The sequence below is a fragment of the Tursiops truncatus genome, chromosome 2, assembly GCF_011762595.2.
Source record: "Tursiops truncatus isolate mTurTru1 chromosome 2, mTurTru1.mat.Y, whole genome shotgun sequence".
In the NCBI taxonomy this organism is placed as follows: domain Eukaryota; kingdom Metazoa; phylum Chordata; class Mammalia; order Artiodactyla; family Delphinidae; genus Tursiops; species Tursiops truncatus.
In genome coordinates this window covers 114,094,381-114,113,296 of record NC_047035.1, presented here as the reverse complement: position 1 = coordinate 114,113,296, position 18,916 = coordinate 114,094,381, and the positions used below count along the sequence as shown (strand labels likewise).

Genomic DNA, 18,916 nt, shown 5'->3' with positions numbered 1-18,916 from the left:
AGCGTGGAGATAGAGGTGTAATAGCCAAAATAGGGACCTTGATCTGTCACTTCCCCCCACAGACTTCAGGAGCAGGGAGTCTTGTGGTAAAGAAGAAAGATGCCGGCCCTGCCTGCCTTCCCTGACGTTAGTCGTCGGCTGTGTCCTAGGATACTTGGGAGCTAGATGTCCATCAGAAAAAGACCCGCATTTTGTTTTTGTTAGCAGGTCTTTTCTGCCGTGACTTCCCTTGGGCTGAATGAACAGGAGCTGTTATTTCTCAGCCAGTCGGCATCTGGACCTCACTCTTCCCTCTCTTCCTGGACCGGTGTTCCTGATGTGGGCATGGTCAGCGACATCCTCTTTTGGATCTTGAAGGAACATGGGAAGAGTGAAAGCAGAGCCTCAGACCTCACCAGGATCCACTTCCACACGCTGGCCTACCACATCCTGGCAACTGTGGACGGACACTGGGCCAACCAGCTGGCGGCCGTGGCTGCAGGAGCTCGCGTGGCCGGGACACAGGCCTGCGCGACAGAAACCATAGACACCCGCCGAGTGTCTCTGAAGGCGCCCCGTGAGTTCATGACCTCCCGTTCGGCGGATGGCTCCAGGGTCATGTTAAACCCAAACGAGCCAGTGGTCGAATGGCACAGGGAGGGAGTGTCCTTCCACTTCACACCAGTGTTGGTGTGTAAAGATCCTGTTCGAACTGTGGGCCTCGGAGATGCCATTTCAGCCGAAGGACTCTTCTATTCAGAAGTACACCCTCACTAGTTGGAAGATTGTTGTGGGTCATTTTTCTGAAGGAGGAAAACTAGCCAACCTAAGAATGACAGGAATTAAGTGGTTTGGGAAACAGGATTGAGAGTGTCAAAACCGTTTCTAGATCTAGTTGGAAGACAGCCAAAGAAACAACAGCAGATTAAACTGTACCAGATACATTCCAGCCAGTTGACGATTACACAGAAACATTTCAGGTTTTAATCAAAATTCAGCTATTTACTAACAAGACTGGATTTTTCTTCTTGTTTTTTGTTGTTTTTTTTTTTATGTTGTGTGTTACAGGGGTGAAAACTTGATTCCCAGATCCCCTCTTCAAGTGTTTTAGGCCTGACTTCTTTACCCTCGAGAGCATGTCGGTTTGGAGAAAGCACTCCTCCTTGCCAACCTCGGGAGTGCGTGCTCCCTCACCCGCTCCCATGTCTCTGGTAAAGTGCAGTGTGAGTTCTCGCGTTCTCTCAGCTCAGCGCTCATGGCAGGATCATGATTTCCATTCAGTGTTCTAATGAAAAAATTTAATGAGCACACCTTCTCAGTCTTCTGCTCTCAAACTTAGGACAGAGCCACAAGTAAGGACAAAACAGGCCCTCCTGTGCGTCAGAGACACAGCAGAGGCTGGGAGCCTCGTGGTTCCCTTGAGGGAGCCGGTCACTCTGCAGCTGAGGAGCCTGCCTGGCCTGCAGGGTGGGGCTGTGAGCTGAAGGGCTGCACCTTCCTGCCCTGGCTCCTTAACTGTAGGCTGGCTGGTCAGAGGCTCCTGTGCCTGGGCCCAACCTCATCGCCCAGCTCTGGACGTGCTTTCTGCAGTAGAAGACTGATCTATGTTCTTTCTGATCCTTGAAGGCATCTTGCAACTGGAATATGCTTCTGGGTGTATAACAGATCATGTGTGTTTTACATTGACACATCACATCCATTAAAGAGTTTGACCTCATAAGGGTCCCAGGATCATGAATAAGTTTGTCATGTTATGTATTTATTTTTTATAAATCAAGGAGACTTCAGCGTGCTTTTAAATATTAAAAACAATTTACGTTTCAGGAATGTGAAGTCTGTTTGTGATTGATTTCATTTCTACCACGACTCTGGAGCCATAAATCATTTTGATCTTGACTTGTGACTTACATATTCCTCTGCTCTTGAGGTGTTTGATTATCTTGTCTTCCCCATCACTAGGTTAGGCAGCCCCTCACACTGAGTCTGAGCTGTAGGTCTGTCTTCTGGTTTAAAGTGACAGCAGAGGGACTTCCCTGGCAGGCCAGTGGTTAAGACTCCATGCTTCCAATGCAGGGGCACAGGTTTGATCCCTGGTCTGGGAACTAAGGTCCCACATGCTGTGCAGTGCAGCCAAGAAAATTAAAATTAAAAAAATAAAGTGACAAGATACTAGTATCAAGTACTCGAGCCAGTATGACCCAGCAGTTGGAAAGAGTGTGGTGAGCCTTCTCAGTACGTTCAAAGAGCAGTATAGACACGTGTCAGCTGGTGGCAGGCCAGCTTAGGTCACAGGTAATCATTCACGCTGGGCTCACAGCAGCAGCTTCTGGAATCTCAAAGCTAGCTCAAGTTCTCCATTTACGACCTTCCCCCCTGCCTTGCATGAGAAGGAAAGGCTTGATTACTCCTTCAAAGACAAGCCTAGGGAATTATGCAGCTTGAAATTCAAAGCAAGTAGCTTATTAAGAAAATCTCTGGCTGCTACCTCATCAGTCTGCCTTGAAGCTCAATTAAAAATAATTAAACCACTTCCTAGTCTATTTTTAGAAAAGCTTAAGTGAGAAGAGATTTCTATTTTCCCAAGAAGAGTTAGAATAACTCATCACTTACGTTCTAAACCTAAGCAGCAGTGTTCTCCATGTGACCTTTTTCTTACAGGCAGCCCCTGTCCTTAGCATATTCTCAACATTTCTCCAGTTTTCACTGGTGATGTCGAGGAAGGCGTTCAGGAGACGTGGGCAGCATGTACCTCAGAGCAGTGTTTTTCAAAAGGTGGGTTTTGAACGATTAATCATTACTAAATCAACTTGGTGTTTATAGAAAGTATCAAAATGCATCATACATTATGGGGATAATTATTTTAAGTATTGTTTTGTAAAACTTTCTGTATTCCTGAATGTGTGTGTGTAGATACGAATATACATGCATCCCTCTGTGAACGTCCCACCTTGTTGAGAAGTAGGCTAAGCTTTGGAAGTAAGATTAACTGGGCTGTATCACCCAGGACAGACAGGTGGAGGCAGAAGTGAGTTGGAAAGGCAGGAGAAACAAGAGGTGGAGCTTCAGGCCCCTTTGCTTTGAACTATATTTTACAGAGATCTCCATGTATGATTTTATATGAAGAAGAAAAGCTTGAAAATCCCCTATACTGGAAAGGGTGCCTGGTGAAAAATGATCCTTCCTAAAAATGTTCTAACACTCTTGCATTCCCTTGAAATTGATTTAACACCCAGGGAAAAGCTGCAGCACACAAAACACTGTCAGGAGATAAGAATTCAGCCAAAAATCAGTAATATTTATTGCGCAGATTTAGTTTGCATTTTATTCTCTTACTCTGTCAAGTTTGAGTGGGGCAGAGGTAATTATTCATCAGCAGAAGAAATTCAAATTCTGTGCAGAGTTTGAGGTGGTGAGTATTGTATGACATTGGACAAGGTACCTTTCCTGAGCCTCATTTTTCCTCATCTGTAAAACTGGGCTAATAAGGGTCCTTACCTTCATAGGGTTCTTAATTAAAGAGGAATGTGGAGCAAAGTATTAGCACAGTATGTGGCATGTACGTAAAAGTTTAATAACTGTCAGTTAGTAAACTGAACAGGCAATTTTCTGGGTGTCTTTAGGACTACTGAAAATCATTGAAAAGCTACCACAATGATAATTTAACATTTTATTTTTTGCTCTTTCTTTAGGTAAAGATTTTCAAACAGTGAAACTACAAATTTTAAGTCCATTTGGTAAGTTTTGAGAAAAGTATATACCTATCTAACCCAAGTGCCTATCCAGATACAGAATGCTTCCATCGTCTCAGATAGGTCCCTCAGGCTACTTCCAAGTTATACTCAGCCTCACCCTCAACCCCAGCCCCCTGAAGCACCCACTATAATCTTTTTCACCATAAATTAGTTTTGCCTGTTCTGGAACTTCATAGAAATGGAATCATACAGTATTTAGTCCTTTTGTATAAAGCTCTTTTCTTCAGTTTTATTTTTTTATGTCTCCTCACTGATTTTTTTAAAAATTTTTGTTGAAATATAGTTGATTTACAATGTTGTGTTCGTTTCAGGTATACAGCAGAGTGATACATTCTCTTCCATTATAGGTTATTACAGAATACTGAGTAGAGTTCCCTGTACTATACAGTAGGTCCTTGTTGATTATCTATTTTATATTTAGTAGTGTGTATATTTTAATCCCAAACTCCTAATTTATCTCCCCCGCTTCCCCTTTGGTAACCCTAAGTTTGTTTTCTATGTCTGTGAGTCTTTCTGTTTTATAAATAAGTTTATTTGTATCAGTTTTTTAGATTCCCCATATAAGCAGTATCATATATTTGTCTTTGTCTGGCTTGCTTCACTTAGTATGGTAATCTCTAGGTCCATCCATGTTGCTGCAAATGGCATTCTTTTTAATGGCTGAGTAATATTCCATTGTGCATATGTACCACATCTTCATTATCCATTCACCCGTCGATGGACATTTAGGTTGCTTCCATATCTTGGCTATTGTAAATCATGCTGCAGTGAATGAACACTGAGGTGCATGTACCTTTTCAAATTATGGTTTTCTCTGGATATATGCCCAGGAGTGGGATTGCAGGATCATATGGTAGCTCTACTTTTAGTTTTTTAAGGAACCTCCATACTGTTCTCCATAGTGGCTGTATCAATTTACTTTCCCACCAGTAGTGCAAGAGGGTTCCCTTTTCTCCACACCCGCTCCAGCATTTGTTATTTGTAGACTTTTTGATGGCCATTCTGACTGTTGTGAGGTGATACCTCATTGTAGTTTTGATTTGAATTTCTCTAATTAGCGATGTTGAGCATCTTTTCACATGCCTTTTGGCCATCTGTATGTCTTGTTTGGAAAAATGTCTTTTTAGATCTTCTGCCCATTTTTTAATTGGGTTGTTTGGGGTTTTTTTTTTGATATTGAGCTGTTATGTTTGTATATTTTGGAAATTAACCCCTTTTCAGTTGCATCGTTTGCAAATACTTTCTCCCATTCTGTAGTTTGTCTTTTCGTTTTGTTTATGGTTTCCTTTGCTGTTTGGAAGCTTTTAAGTTTAATTAGGTCCCATTTGTTTATTTTTGTTTTTATTTCCATTACTCTAGGAGACAGATCCAAAAAGATATTGCTGCAATTTATGTCGAAGAGTGCTCTGCTTATGTTTTCCTCTAGGAGTTTTATAGTATCCAGTCTTACATTTAGGTCTTTAATCCATTTTGAGTTTATTTTTGTTGTGTTAGAGGATGTTCTAATTTCACTCTTTCACATGTAGCTGTCCAGTTTTCCCAGCACCACTTATCGACGAGACTTTCTTTTCTCCATTGTATATTCTTGCCTCCTTTGTGGTAGATTAATTGATCATAAGTGCATGGGTTTATTTCTGGGCCTTCTATCCTGGTCCATTCATCTATATTTATGTTTTTGTGCCAGTACCATACTGTTTTAATTACTGTAGCTGTAAAAACCCTTTTCGTTCAGCACAGTGTTTTTGAGATTATGTTGTTGCATGTAGTTTGTTGCCTTTTGTGGCTAAATAGTATTCCACTGTGAATATGGTGTTTCCGTTTGGGGCTTTTATGAATAATGTTATCGACAAGTCTGTGTGGGCATTTTCCTTCCTCTTGGGTAATACATGGGAGTAGAATTGCTGGGAAGAATGTATATCATGAGATAAGTGACAGACCTTTCTCCAAAGCGGATGGCCCATTTTACACTCCCACCAATGATGCATGACAGTTCTGGTTGTTTCTTGTTCTTGCCAGTATTTAGAGTTGTCATTGTTTAATTTTAGCCATTTTGATGTGTACACAGTGGTATTTCATTGTGGTTTTATTTTGCATTTCCTTGATGATGGACATTGAGCACGTTGTCACATGCTTACTGGCCTTTCATGTATCTTTGTGAGGTGTCCAAATTTTTTGCCCAGTTTTTTTTTCATTTGGTTTGTGTATGTTGTTGTTTGGGTTATTAGTTTTTATATTATTGAGTTGTAGGAGTTTTTGTATTTTCTGGATATCAGTCCTTTGTCAGATGTATCTTGTGAATATATTCTCAATCTGTAGATTGACTTTCATTTTCTTCATGGCATAATGGGAAGTTCTTGATCCTGTTTTTTAAAAATTTTTGTAAGACTGGATTTAATAGAATTCACTGGTGAAATCATCTGAGCCAAGAGTTTGCTTAGGGTAGGATTTGATTTACAGATTCAATTCCTTTGATCGGACCTATGAAGCCTTTACATTTCATCTTGTTTCAGTTTGGGTATGTTGCATTTTTCAAAGATTTTGTATATTACATCCAAGTTGTTTTATTATCATAAAATTTTTCATAACATTCCTTTATCTTTTCCATGTTGTACAGGACCTGTAATGCTATCCCCTCTTTCATTCCTGATATTGGTAATTTGTCTCCTCTTTTTTCCCTTCATCAGTTTAGCTAGGGATTTGTCCATTTTTGTGCGTGTGTGTTTTTTCATAGAACTTTCAGCTTCTTAGATTTTTCTTTAATATTTTCTGTACTTTGGGTTTATTTTGCTTTTTTTTTAGCTTAAGGTAGAAACCTTTATCAGTGATTTTCTACCTTTCATTTGTTCTAATAGAAGCATTTATAGCTCTAAGTTTCCTTATAAGCACAGCTCTTAACTGAACCCCACAAATTTTGTTTTCACTATTCAGTTCAAAATATTTTCTAATTTCTCTTTTGATTTCTTCCTTATTACAAGTATGTGTGTTTAATTTCCAAATATGTAGGTTTTCTAGATATCATTATTAATTTCTAATACAATTTCATTGTGTATAGAGAACATATTCTGGAAATTTCAATCTGTTGACGTTTGAGACTTATTTTATGGCCCAGCATTTGGTCTGTCTTGCTAAATGTATTATGTGCACTTGCAAAGAATGTATTTTCTACAGTTACTGCTTGTAGTGTTCTATAAATGTCAACAGAAATTGACAAGCTGGGCAATATGTCCTTTTACACTTTTTGTCTAATTAATTCTATCAATTGCTGAAAGAAAAAGTGCTAACATATCCAACTATGATCGTGGATTAAATTCTATCAATTTTTACTTGATGTACTGTGAAGTAATGTTAGTTGCATACATATTTATGGTTTTCTACTGAATTGACTGTTTATCATTATGAAATGCCCCCCTTTATTTCTGGTAACACCCCTTGTTTTGAAGTCTACTTTATCTAACATTAGTATAGCACTAGGCTTTTTTATCCTTTCTGTGTTTTTTTTGATTATTCGCTTGTTTTGCGGTACGCGGGCCTCTCACTGCTGTGGCCTCTCCCGTTGCGGAGCACAGGCTCTGGACGTGCAGGCTCAGCGGCCATGGCTCACAGGCCCAGCCGCTCCACAGCATGTGGGCTCCTCCCGGACCGGGGCACGAACGCCTGTCCCCTGCATCGGCAGGTGGACTCTCAGCCACCACGCCACCAGGTAAGCCCCTCTGTGCTTTTCAACTGACATGTTTAGTCCACTTACATTTTTAAGTCTAATTACATTTTAATGTAGTTATTGACATGACTGGATTTACATTTAACATTTTGCTATTTATTTTCTCCTTGTTCCATCTGTTTTTTTACCCCCCTCTCTACTGTCTTTTTATTGGGTTGGCCAAAAAGTTCCTTTGGTTTTTAAGTAAAAAGATGCATTTTTCATTTTCACCAAGAACTTTATTGAACAACGTAGTCAACGTAGTCACCGTTTTCTTCCACTACCTTCTGCCATTTTTCAGGCAACTTCATAATTCCATCTTCCCAAAACTTATCTTTTTGAGTAAAGAACTGTTCCAGGTGCCTTTTACAGTCTTCCAGCTAAGGGCTACTAGAGCTGTCTTACAGAGGAAAAAAAAAAAAAAACTTTTTGGCCAACCCAATAGCTGTGCTTCTTTGCATCTTTTTAATGGTTACTCTAGGGATTATAATATACAGCCTTAACTTTTCACAAACTATTTAGGATTAGTTTTGTACCATATCATGTGAAATATAAAAACCTTTCAACCATAAGTTTCCATATACCCCCTTGTCCTTTAGTTATAATGTTATAATTTTTACTTGGAACAGTTATGTGTATTTTTTTTTAATTAAACCAAGATAGTATTTTACATTTACCCACTGGTTTATATTTGTTGTCTGTGGGAGGATTGGTCCATTGTGAGCTACTCTCTATTATCAGACAATTGGGATTTTTCCTTAAGAACAAAATGATCATTGTAATCATACACTCCAAAATTTTACTTCGTTTTGTACTAATATTATTCAGTAAGAAGAACACGCTTCCCGTTGCTAGTTCATACTTCCGCTTTCTTGCCTCTAATTTGAGCCATCTAAAACCATGTCTGTATCTGTAACTGTGTACTTGGTCTCATTTTTCTAATTGTCATGTAATTTTCCTGTGATGACATAAGCAACTCCCATACTAGGAATTAGAATAGCTCCTTTCTCAACAGAGTGAATGAGAGACTGCAAATCCACAAGCCCCAAAGACCGGGCAGGTACAAGGTTCTTTTAAAAAGTTTTTTTTTGTGATCCCTCGTTTTTATACCTGAATAACTTTCCCCAAAGGGATGATACATAATCCTTATTCTGAAAAGTATCTATAGATATAATGTATTGATAACATCTGGTCAGTGGTATCATTGATTGATTGTCAAATAAAAATTCCTCAGTTAAGCAGCGCTTCCTTTTTGTTAAATCCGTGGTGCTGACACCAGACCAGCCCTTTACTTCTTTTCATCCTGACATGGTCTGGCTCTACACTCTGACCTCTCAAGAACAAGATACAGGGACTTGTTCTGGATGCTCTTGGGCAAGTGCAGCTGGGATACTCAGTAGCCTGGGCCTCAATTTAAAGAGCTTGTTTCATCATTTTTTTTTTCTTTTAGACTATCAGAGCTGGATTATTAATCAAAGATTTGTGTTTGCTTCAGTGGCTGATATACCACACAGCCCAAGGATCAGCTCAGCTAAGACAAGGCTTTGTCATGACTGACAGGACTGCTGCGCGGAGGTATGCCTCAGACTTTCCTTCCACAAAGGAAGGGGTCCGCCAGCCAAGAGAAAGTCCTTTCCAACACAGATAGCATCACATGCCCTGCTGGCTCTTGGAACTACATACATAGAGCCGAAGCCTTGCTCTCAATTCTTCGGGAACCTGTCTGGGCCATCTTCTTGCTCGTTTCCGGCTGACGGGGCAGCAGGGGCTGCGCAGGCCTCAGCCTCCTCGTGATCATCGTAACACGTTCTGCGTTCCAGCTCATGATGCCCAGGGAACGTGCTGGCCTCCGTGCTGCCTGTGTCACGGGACCTTTCCTAATCTGGAACATCCACGCCCAAGAAACCCCAACTCTCGGCTCATCCTACACCTATTTTTCTCTTATTTGTGCTGATGCTTCAGTTAGTTGGTTGCGCTTCCACAGTGGGCTCTGGCTCCAGAGGAAGAGATGGTGGCTTTGTGAGCTGGGATGTTCCTCCGACACCTAGTAACAAAACAAACAGCTTGAATTCTCAGTTCCATGGTTCCAGAAGAAATCAATATTTTCACTGTCAAGTTTCAAGAAAAAAACCCATATTTTCTGAGACTAGTGGGACTGTGGCATATCTGGGCAGCTGTGAAGGAAGACCATAACTGAAGAAATAAAGCAACAGTCAAGTGTGCCTTCAGTGACCTTATAAAAGAAATGTTTAATTACCTGCACCATGCTGACTTATAAGGCAGTGAGAATTAAAGTGAGACTACGTAACGAATGGTGCTGCAATGTATTTCTAAACCTGAATATTGTAAAGACCCAGTGTACCGACATCCAGCTAAGCCTGCCAGTAGCTGTTAACTTTTACACAAATTGCCTTAAGGAAACAAGTGACAGTTTGGCCACCCTTGGGCTTTTTCCCCCTTCTAGGCAGCACTACGTTGGATGTGTCCTGAGTCTGAAAAGCACAAGCCTCATTCCAAGGCTGTAATCTCTCTGCAGGCACATGTGGCTTGTACCCACAGGTCTTCATATAGCTGTGTGTAGCTTCCTACCTGAGGGGAGCTTCCTATACGCGGCTGCTGAAGACATTGCCTGTCCTAGAGCTTGATTAGAACCCAGAGGCTGCTGGAAACTGGCGGCTTTACTGGTTGAAGTGGTCCGCTGCTTTGATTTGGGATCTTTAACTGGTTTAGTCCAGACCAGTGCCTCCCCGACCTGGAGAGCAGCTCCCAACTTCTGGGCCGTCTCCACCATCTTGTGCCCAAGTGGGAAGGAAAAAAAAAAAGAGTCACAGGGCTGACCGGCAAAGACAAGCCTCATCCCAGGTCTTCAGCAGGCAGGTGGGGATTAGCTGAAATAGTGTCTGCTGTACTAGCATTTGAGGGAGGAAACACTTACTGCAAAGAAATCATTCTCAAACAGCAGAGACCACATTGCCCTGAGTGGATGGCAAGGGAGTTCTTTAAAGGCTCTCAAACCCAACAATTCAAGTTTGGTGCATTGTTGGACTAAATTCCTGCCTTTTCTATGTGAGGAGAATGGGAGGAAGCTACAAAGAGACATAATACAACTCATTTGAGCTGAGGTCTATCAATACTGGATATAACTCAGTAAGCCTGAATTTCCTCTTATTATTTTCATCCAGGAAAGTTTCTTCTCAAGCTGTTCTTAATTGAAGAATTCATGCCACTAGGAATATCTAAGCCAAAACAGTCATGAGCCTATATAACACCTTATATTTGGGTTATTTGGGCTTGATTCAAAAGTCTCGTGACAGCTTGCTTATGACTCCTAGGAGCCAAGGCTTACCTCCGGGTCAAATTCCAGGGAGCTGCTGTCCTTGAGTAGGTTGACTTTCTTCTCCATCTCCTGGTACTGGGCCAGGGCGCCCCTCTCCTCTCCCTGGTTGTACAGCAGCACAGCATAGTTCAGGTTTACCAAAGGGTTACACCTGTGCAAACAGACAGCGATTCTTATGGAGCTGGGGCTTCGCAACACATGGTCACTTAGAGATCCTTCTCACTGCACAAAAATAAAACTGGCTAAGTACAGACAGCTCCACTCCACAGCAAGGTGGGGCACACACGTGTTGTGTGGACCTTTGGAGAAGAATCAGGGAATTAACTTCCCAACCAGCAAAGCAGGTACTGGGACCAAGCCTGACATCTCAGCCCTCAAAGGAGACGAAAAACAGGTCCCTACCCTGCTGCCTAACAGAGGCCAGTGGAATAAATCCCAGGAGAGTCAAGTTTATCTTAAACTGAGCCCAGAGTCCCATGTGACATTCCAGCGAGCCCACAGCTATCAACAGCCCAAGCCCACTGCCAGCTCTCACTTTCTCTGGCCTCCTGACTACTAAGGGCTGGAAATGTTTTCTCAGAAAGAGTCAGCGTCGGGTCCTGCCGAGCCACTCTGTGCTCAGAGCCACGTCCTGCAGCACAGAGGCCCGCTGTGCACAGAGGCCCCGGGAGCGAGCAGCTGGGCTGGCTCGGCAACGCCGGGGCCGTGGCGCCACCTCGCGGCTCTGCAGCGCCCAGCCCTCCCAGTGGCGTTCCCGACAGGGCGGCTTACTTATCCAGGCGGACTGCTTCTGTGTAGGCTCTCCTGGCATTCTCTGTGTCTTCCAGGTTGGTCAGAGCCACTGCAACGAAGAAAGTGCAGTGGCTGAAGAGCCCAGCGGAGAAAACGCAGGCAATGTTTCAAGACGGCAGTTCATTCAGCCGCCAAACCTAACTCCTGCTGTGCCCGCCCAGCTCCTGGCACCACCGTCTGCACAGCCACTCAGCTTGGATTCCAGGTATCATCTTGTTCAACGGTCCCCTCTCCACAGTTAGTCAGTGGCTGGGTTCCATGAATTCCATTTTTTACAGCTTCTTTGGTGACACTGCCCTGGTTTAGTCGTGTCAGGCCTTCCGTCTTGTTCCCCAAGGGCACTGTCCCGCTTGCCACAGCGCAGGCTGCCAGGTATCTCGCTGACTGAGACAAATCTGACCGCGTCACTGGCCTACTCAGGAATACTCACATGCTCACTGCTCTCCAGCACCCATAACCGCACCTTTAAACTTTTGTTTAGCAACAGAACACTCTCCCTTTTTAAATCACTACTTTCTGAAAGCCTGACCTATAACCCAAACAACAGCAGAGCTGCTCTGGAAGCCCTGCCCACTCCACCTCCCCAGCTGTTCATCTACTTCTACCAGACACAAGAGGAGATCCACGAACACAGCTGGGAAAAACAGAGCCTCTGGGATCAAGTGTACAGTCCCTGTGCTGTACTCAATGGTCCTCCATACGCTGACGCCAGACTACCTCTCCTGACTCGTCTCCCACCACGTTCTACAACACTATTGCCCATAATGGCCTGGTACCTCTTGCAGTTTCATGGCTGCATGCCTTTACGCAGGGACTTCTCAGCCATCCTGTACTACTGAATTCCAGCTTATCTTTTCACAGCTCACTGTGAGGATCATCTCTACTTTGCGAAGTTAGAATTGCTGCTTATGCCATACGGTACAGCCATTTGTTTACATTCCTGTATCCCATTATGACTGGGCTATCTTTGTATTCAGACAGCCCCCAAGTAACCACCACTCAATTTGTTTTTGCAACCTTTCTCTCATAAATCAGAACCTCACAGTAATGACCAAAACACACAAACAAACAAAAAACCCAAAAAGACACCTGAAGACTACTGTCAATGAGAACATGGAAACTGCTTTTAGGTATACATTTCTTAACTTTAGTATATGGAGAAGTATCCTCCAGAAAGAATATTTAGTATAAGGAGAAGAATCCCCCAGAAAGAATATTTAGTCAGTACTTTTACACTGTAGAGCAACAACAGTAATAGACTAATTATATAATGACAACAAAACCAGCAGTTAACATTCATTGTGTCTAATCATGTAATCCTTTCATCAACCCTATGAGATATAGCTAGTAAGTAGTAGAGGCAGGACCCTACCTAAAGCCCAAGATCTTAACACCTGCTGATAACTGGAGCTTGGCTGGATTCAATAGATGAACTGTCATGGGAAAACCACTGTTAAAAGATGAACTAGAGACGAACCTGATTGAACCTGCTGGTCTCTGAGTGAAATTCCCCTAAGTGAGAAGCAACAAGGTGCTTTGTCATCTTTTTCTTTCATATTTCTTCAAACTCCAGGACAGTAATCCAGATTCCTATGGGATCTGCAAGGGAATGGCTGCTATGGGACATTTAACCACTGGCCTCCTGTGATTCTAATTCATTTTTCCCTGAGTACAGACTGCGAAAGGGGTTCTTCACACAAATGTCTCTTACCAGCCAAGAGCATGTAGAGCTCCCCCATCTTTGGCTGGAAGTTGATGGCTGCACTGAGAAAATGGAAGGCTGATGCGTACTGCTGCATAGTCAAGTGGACGAGGCCCAGATTATACAGAATCTTCCAGTCGAAGGGTGCCAAGTAGTTGGCTCGTTTCAGGCAGCTGATAGCCTGGAGGAGAGAGCAGGCACTCGGTGAGAGGCTGGGGCAAGCTGGCAGAACCAGCAACTGAACACAAACCAAGAAAATGAGGAGACACTCACTGCCACGTATTTCTTCTTGCCAAAGAAACACATCCCAATGTTATTCCAGAGTGGAGGACTTTCTGGAACAGCACAAGCTACAATTCTGTATTTGGTGAGGGCAACATCAAAGTCCCCATGGGTCTGCATCATGCTGCCTGCTGCCAAGATGGCCTGAAAACATGGGATATGGAAAGTTGGTAATTCAGTCATTCCCAAAAGGCTGTTGCAGTGAAGTAGCCTTCCTGAGTGTAGATACTCAGCAGGCCCATCAGCACTGGTGGGACTGAAAAGCTTCTTCCAGGGACCTATATACTATATCCAAGCTATTGGAACAGACGCTCATGAAGAACACTCCCGCACCCCACGCTGGCTCTCTTCGGCATAATACAGAAAAGTCACTGACTTTACCCAGCTTATTTCTTTCCTACTGGTGGCCAGGGAAGTCACTATTTCAGAGTATCAGGGCCCTGTAAGTAAAAAGCACCTTTAACCTGTTCCCTACAGCCCCTACTTGGTACACCAAGTGCTCTAGACAACTCAGGTGCACCTGTCTTTGGCCACTAAGGTGCAGCTCCTTCTGCCACAGGGCAGAGGGTGAGTCAGCCTTAGGCTTCACTGATCAAGCTTTTCATGTCTCTAAGGAAAAGGGTTAAGGTGGGGTGCTACGTCAGGCTACTACGACTTCCAAGATAGGACTGAGTCTGTACTGTTAACAGCCGGTTTTGCTGCATCTCCCTCAGTGATGCATATCCACATGATGATCTCCTCCTCCTCAAAGTCGTATCTGGACAAGAGTTGTAATCTCAGATTCATCAGGAATCGAGTCATTTCAGCAGATTTATTTCTGACAGTAGTTACAGAGGCTCTGCCAACTTCCTAAGTAACATATAAAACTTTACCAGCACTACAGTTTTGCTTTCTGCATAAGTTAACAGGCCCAATATAACAAATGTGCTCTTTTAGAAGATAAGAAGCAGAGCACTGACACTTTACAGTATTTTCAAATGAGAGCCACATTTATTTATAACTTTTCTAAGGAAAAAGTACTTTCTCAGATATACAGAACGCTTTCTAGGGCCAGATCACCTCTAAGAGTGGTGGGACCATCTGTGTGAAGGCTCTGGGGTTTGACAGCCTGCAGTACCTTGTAGTTGGTGGGGTCGTAAGTCAGTGCATTTCCAAGATGTTCAAATGCCTTCTGGTAAATGCCAAGCTTGGGAAAAAGCAAAAGCCAGAGAATTACACTGGGGGGACGGTAGTTAAGGAGACTGGCCAAGCACACCCTCATCAGACACACCCTGACTTTTCCGGGTTCTTCGGACAGAAAAAGAGCTACAGATACCGGATTCTTAAAAGAGGAAATTAAGATCCCCACGTTTGTTTTCCCTCCTGTTTTGTTGATTTGTCCCCTGATAAGGTCAGAGTAGCTGTTTGCCAGGAACAGCCTCTGCCACACTAGCGCTGTTCCACCCAAGGCCTCTTGGCAGGAAATGGGCTGGTTTGCCGCATCTCCCCTGGGGCCAGCCTCCCAAGCCAGAGCCCGGGAAGGCCCAGGGTTAAGCTCCTTTGAAAGAAAACTGAAACAAACAAAAAGGCCACCACAAAGGCAGGGTTGGAGGCAGGATCAGCTAAGAGGGGAACCTGGGGCTTCGATGGGGTGTGTGGGGCAGGGAGAAGCCCTGAGGGATCCCTGGGTCCCAGGGCCTCAGGCAGACACAGAACAGCGATGGGGCCAAGAGAATCCCACCCACACTCCGGAACGTGGAGGGGAGAGGAGACTTTTTATTCTAGACAATGCTTTGCCTTCTCTCTTTTCTAGGGGACGTGGCTGGGAAGAAGGAACAACAGGAATGGCCTCTGCCCCAAAGCCCTAGCGGTACCACAGCTTCTCCTCCCACCACAAAATGCCAGCCCCTCTGACCCCAGTTACTTCTCGTATGTGTTCTTGCCTTGGTTGGATAAGAACTGTAATTGCACTAGGCTCAAACAGATTTATTTGCTTCTGATTTGAATGCTGAAAATTAATTCCTTTAGCAGACAAAGAATATCAAATGCAGAGAGTGAAGTTCATGTCCTTCTTATGACCTTTAGTAAGTTGTGTTAAAGTAAAAATGCAGGAAAACCACAACACACACAAACCCAAAAACACTTCCAACGTCAATGCATGGATGAGCAAAGAATTCCTCTTACCTGGAGGTAGAGTAATCCTAAAGTTGTGAGAAGTTCTGTATTTTCTGGTGAGAACCTGCAACACAGAGATGCTCAGAGGGAAACAAGATGTGTATGAGAGACACTAAGATACACACACAGTAACTCACCCTTGTGCACTACCTGAGACACCACTGTGCCTCCCACTCCCCATAGGAACTCTCAAAGGGATTTGGGAATTTCCTTCCAAAGTAGGTCACCTCAACCCTAGCTACAGGGAGGATTGCTCAGCAAGAAAGAATGGGACTTGGGGGCTTCCTTGGTGGCGCAGTGGTTGAGAGTCCACCTGCCGATGCAGAGGACACGGGTTCGTGTCCTGGTCCGGGAAGATCCCACATGCTGCGGAGCAGCTGGGCCCGTGAGCCATGGCGCTGAGCCTGCGCGTCCAGAGCCTGTGCTCCGCAGCGGGAGAGGCCACAACAGTGAGAGGCCCGCGTACCGCAAAAAAAAGAAAAAAAAAAAGAATGGGACTTGGAACCCAGACTCCTTTCGCAGGACCTTTTCTTAGGGCCAAAGTCCTTAGAAAGAACCTATGGAATATTTTGTGCCACTGTCTTGATTACACTGATAGAATTCAAGAATAATGCCCTGTAAACCAAGTCAGTCTAGAACACACACAGGTTTAGCCCTTTCCCTCTTGGGAGATTTTTTTTTCCTGTTCTCACTGCGCTCAATGCCAACCAGCATAATTTCCCGCGTAAGTTAGGATCCCAAGGCCCCTAATGCTCTGCTCTCCACATTAAACAAAAAGCCATACTAAACAGCCAAACTAAAGAAGGAGGACACATACCCGCTCTAGGAAAGAATCAGCTGTTGGCTTTGTGGAGTAAACACCGGCTTAAGTAAAAGATTATCTGCCTTTCCAGTCCCTCAATGACATCTGTCTTTGTCACAAAACGAAAGCAACACTGAGCTCACATGATCTGACTACAGGATCACCAGACAGCTTCAACAGTGAAAATGACAGAAGGTGAAGAACAGTGTCTCCTGTTTCTAAGAATGAGGTAGGGTGCTGGTTACCTATGGGGAGACCAGAACCACAAGGGGCCAAAGCCCCAGCCTGGGGAGGCCTGAGCTGGCCAGACAGAGCTTACTCAGTTCAACTGAGTATTCACCCTTCACTTTCTGCCATAAATACCCATCCTAATCACTTCCTCCCCCAAAGCAAGTAAGTAACTTCCATGATTCTGGTGGGTGTCCATCCCCCCACCAAAACATGACTACTGTCTCCAAAGCTGCGGGTCATAAACAATGGTTTCTGTAATCTCAGTGAGGCTCCAAATGCTCAGCTGACCTGTTTTCTCCTTTGAGAATTTCAGTGACTTAAGTCCTTGACCAGCCACTAGAAGAATGTGTGAGCTAATGTAATTTATGTGAGCTAATAAGCTCGAAGAGCCAACTTACAGAATGCAGGGGTCAGGATTAAAGCTTCCACCCAGCACCAAAGAGACTTTAACATACGCTACATGGCTTCCTTCCTACTTGTCCATATAAACTTAGCCTTTTGATGACAGAAGTCTCTTTTGTAGCTTAAACCAAAGGATTTTTTTTTTTTTTTTTGCGGTACGCGGGCCTCTCACTGTTGTGGCCTCTCCCGTTGCAGAGCACAGGCTCCGGATGCACAGGCTCAGCGGCCATGGCCCACGGGCCTAGCCGCTCCGCAGCATGTGGGATCTTCCCGGACCGGGGCATGAACCTGCGTCCCCTGCATCGGCAGGTGAACTCTCAACCACTGCGCCACCAGGGAAGCCCAAACCAAAGGATTTTTATGTCTTTTCAGATATAAAATATGGTTGAAGAAAATTCCAAAAGCAGTGTTGTGACTAATATAACCAGAAAAGTTACTATCATGGTAGAAGACAAAGGTAATTAACAAATTAATAGAAATCTACGTTTAGTTCAAAGTCTTATTATCAGGAGTAACAGACTTTGTGGCCTTAAACCACAGATGAGGCATTCTATTAACTGACCTAACCAATGAGACACTACAGCATTTTGCTACAGCTCTCCCACTTAAACACAAGACCCCAGACAGAAAAGACAAGATAGCATGTGTCCCTAGAAAAGAAACGCAGAACACCACACTGGGAAAGCCAGTCAGTTACATTTTCAAGGGGCGTTTGGCTGACCCTAATGATATTTTTCAAAAGCATGATATTGGTCTCAAGCTAATAAGGCCAGATCTTTATTACTCAATCAGGAGATTTCTCTCCCTAATATCCTGAAACACAAGATCTTTTATAAAGTTTAAAACCACAATGGCAGACTGCCAGCTGACTCCAAAATCTGCTCTCTCCTTCCTCCTAAGCACATCTGCCCACCTCCCTTGCAGCTAGATGTGGCCACCTCACTAATTTCGAACCACAGAATGTCAGCAGGAATGATGTGTGCAACTTCCTATTTATTCAGTACTTAGCTTCCTATACCACCTCCCCCAACCAAAGCCTGGAGCACAGATGCTACAGTAAGTTAGCTGCAACCATGCAGGTGAAGGCAACAACCTAAGGAATGATGAGGAAGGAACATGGAAGGAACCTGGATCCCAGATTGATCTTGTGGAGCAAAGCTGCCCAGCTAGGCTAGACCAGCCACACTGATGGGTGAGAAAGAAACATGTCTGTCTTCCTTATTTAAACAATCGGGAGCTCTAAACCTTAGCTTAACAGTAACTCTGGCTCCTACAGCTCACAATGTGTAACAGTCACACGTGTTCTCTCTTAGACTTGGGAGTTCATGTCTGCTCCCATTTTTGTTTTAGTTTCTCGCTGCTCTAAAGGAACAGACACACTTACTCCACTGCTTTCTTGTAGATTTCGATGGCCTTGTCCAAGTCTCCCTCCAGCAAATGGATCTTGCCCAGCATTATGTAAGTCAGATCATGCCTGTTAAGATGTAGGGCATTGTGCAACTGGTCTTGTGCCTAACAAGATTGACAGAGTAAAGAGAACCAGATCACTACCGTGAAAGGACAATGACCTTGTATGGCCAATGTAAAGACAGAGCTCCTGCTATACTAATGTAGGAACATCACATTTCAGCAAATGCCCCACTACCCAAAAAACTAAAACATACCCAAACCATGCTTGCTCATAGGACAGCTGGCAACATGGAGTGTCTGCCTCTAGAGCCACTTGGGAGGCTTGTACAGATGATTAAACTTTTTGAGTGTTTTCTGCTTTTTGATATTCACACCC

The 18,916-nt window shown here is 43.7% G+C and overlaps 2 protein-coding genes across 8 annotated transcripts in view; one reads left to right on the top strand and one right to left on the bottom strand.

The window, feature by feature from the left end:
* ADPGK (ADP dependent glucokinase) overlaps positions 1-18,898 on the top strand; it is a 44,420-nt gene extending 25,522 nt beyond the window's left edge. For 2 of the 7 annotated variants that reach the window (XM_019949376.3, XM_033851948.2), the window contains exon 7: positions 205-1,806. In XM_019949376.3, coding sequence (XP_019804935.1) covers positions 205-756 — 552 coding nt within the window. In that variant the 3' untranslated portion in view covers positions 757-1,806. Of the gene's footprint in view, positions 1-204; positions 1,807-2,637; positions 2,752-7,297; positions 7,432-8,878 lie in introns of those variants that run through there. The other 5 variants (XR_012330209.1, XR_012330207.1, XR_012330208.1 and 2 more) reach the window with 5 other exon arrangements.
* BBS4 (Bardet-Biedl syndrome 4) overlaps positions 999-18,916 on the bottom strand; it is an 85,360-nt gene continuing 67,442 nt past the window's right edge. Inside the window, 10 exon segments of the mRNA XM_019949359.3 lie at positions 999-9,394; positions 9,396-9,472; positions 10,018-10,219; positions 10,775-10,916; positions 11,537-11,606; positions 13,269-13,440; positions 13,533-13,685; positions 14,659-14,727; positions 15,705-15,759; positions 18,515-18,642. Coding sequence (XP_019804918.2) covers positions 9,359-9,394; positions 9,396-9,472; positions 10,018-10,219; positions 10,775-10,916; positions 11,537-11,606; positions 13,269-13,440; positions 13,533-13,685; positions 14,659-14,727; positions 15,705-15,759; positions 18,515-18,642 — 1,104 coding nt within the window. The 3' untranslated portion in view covers positions 999-9,358.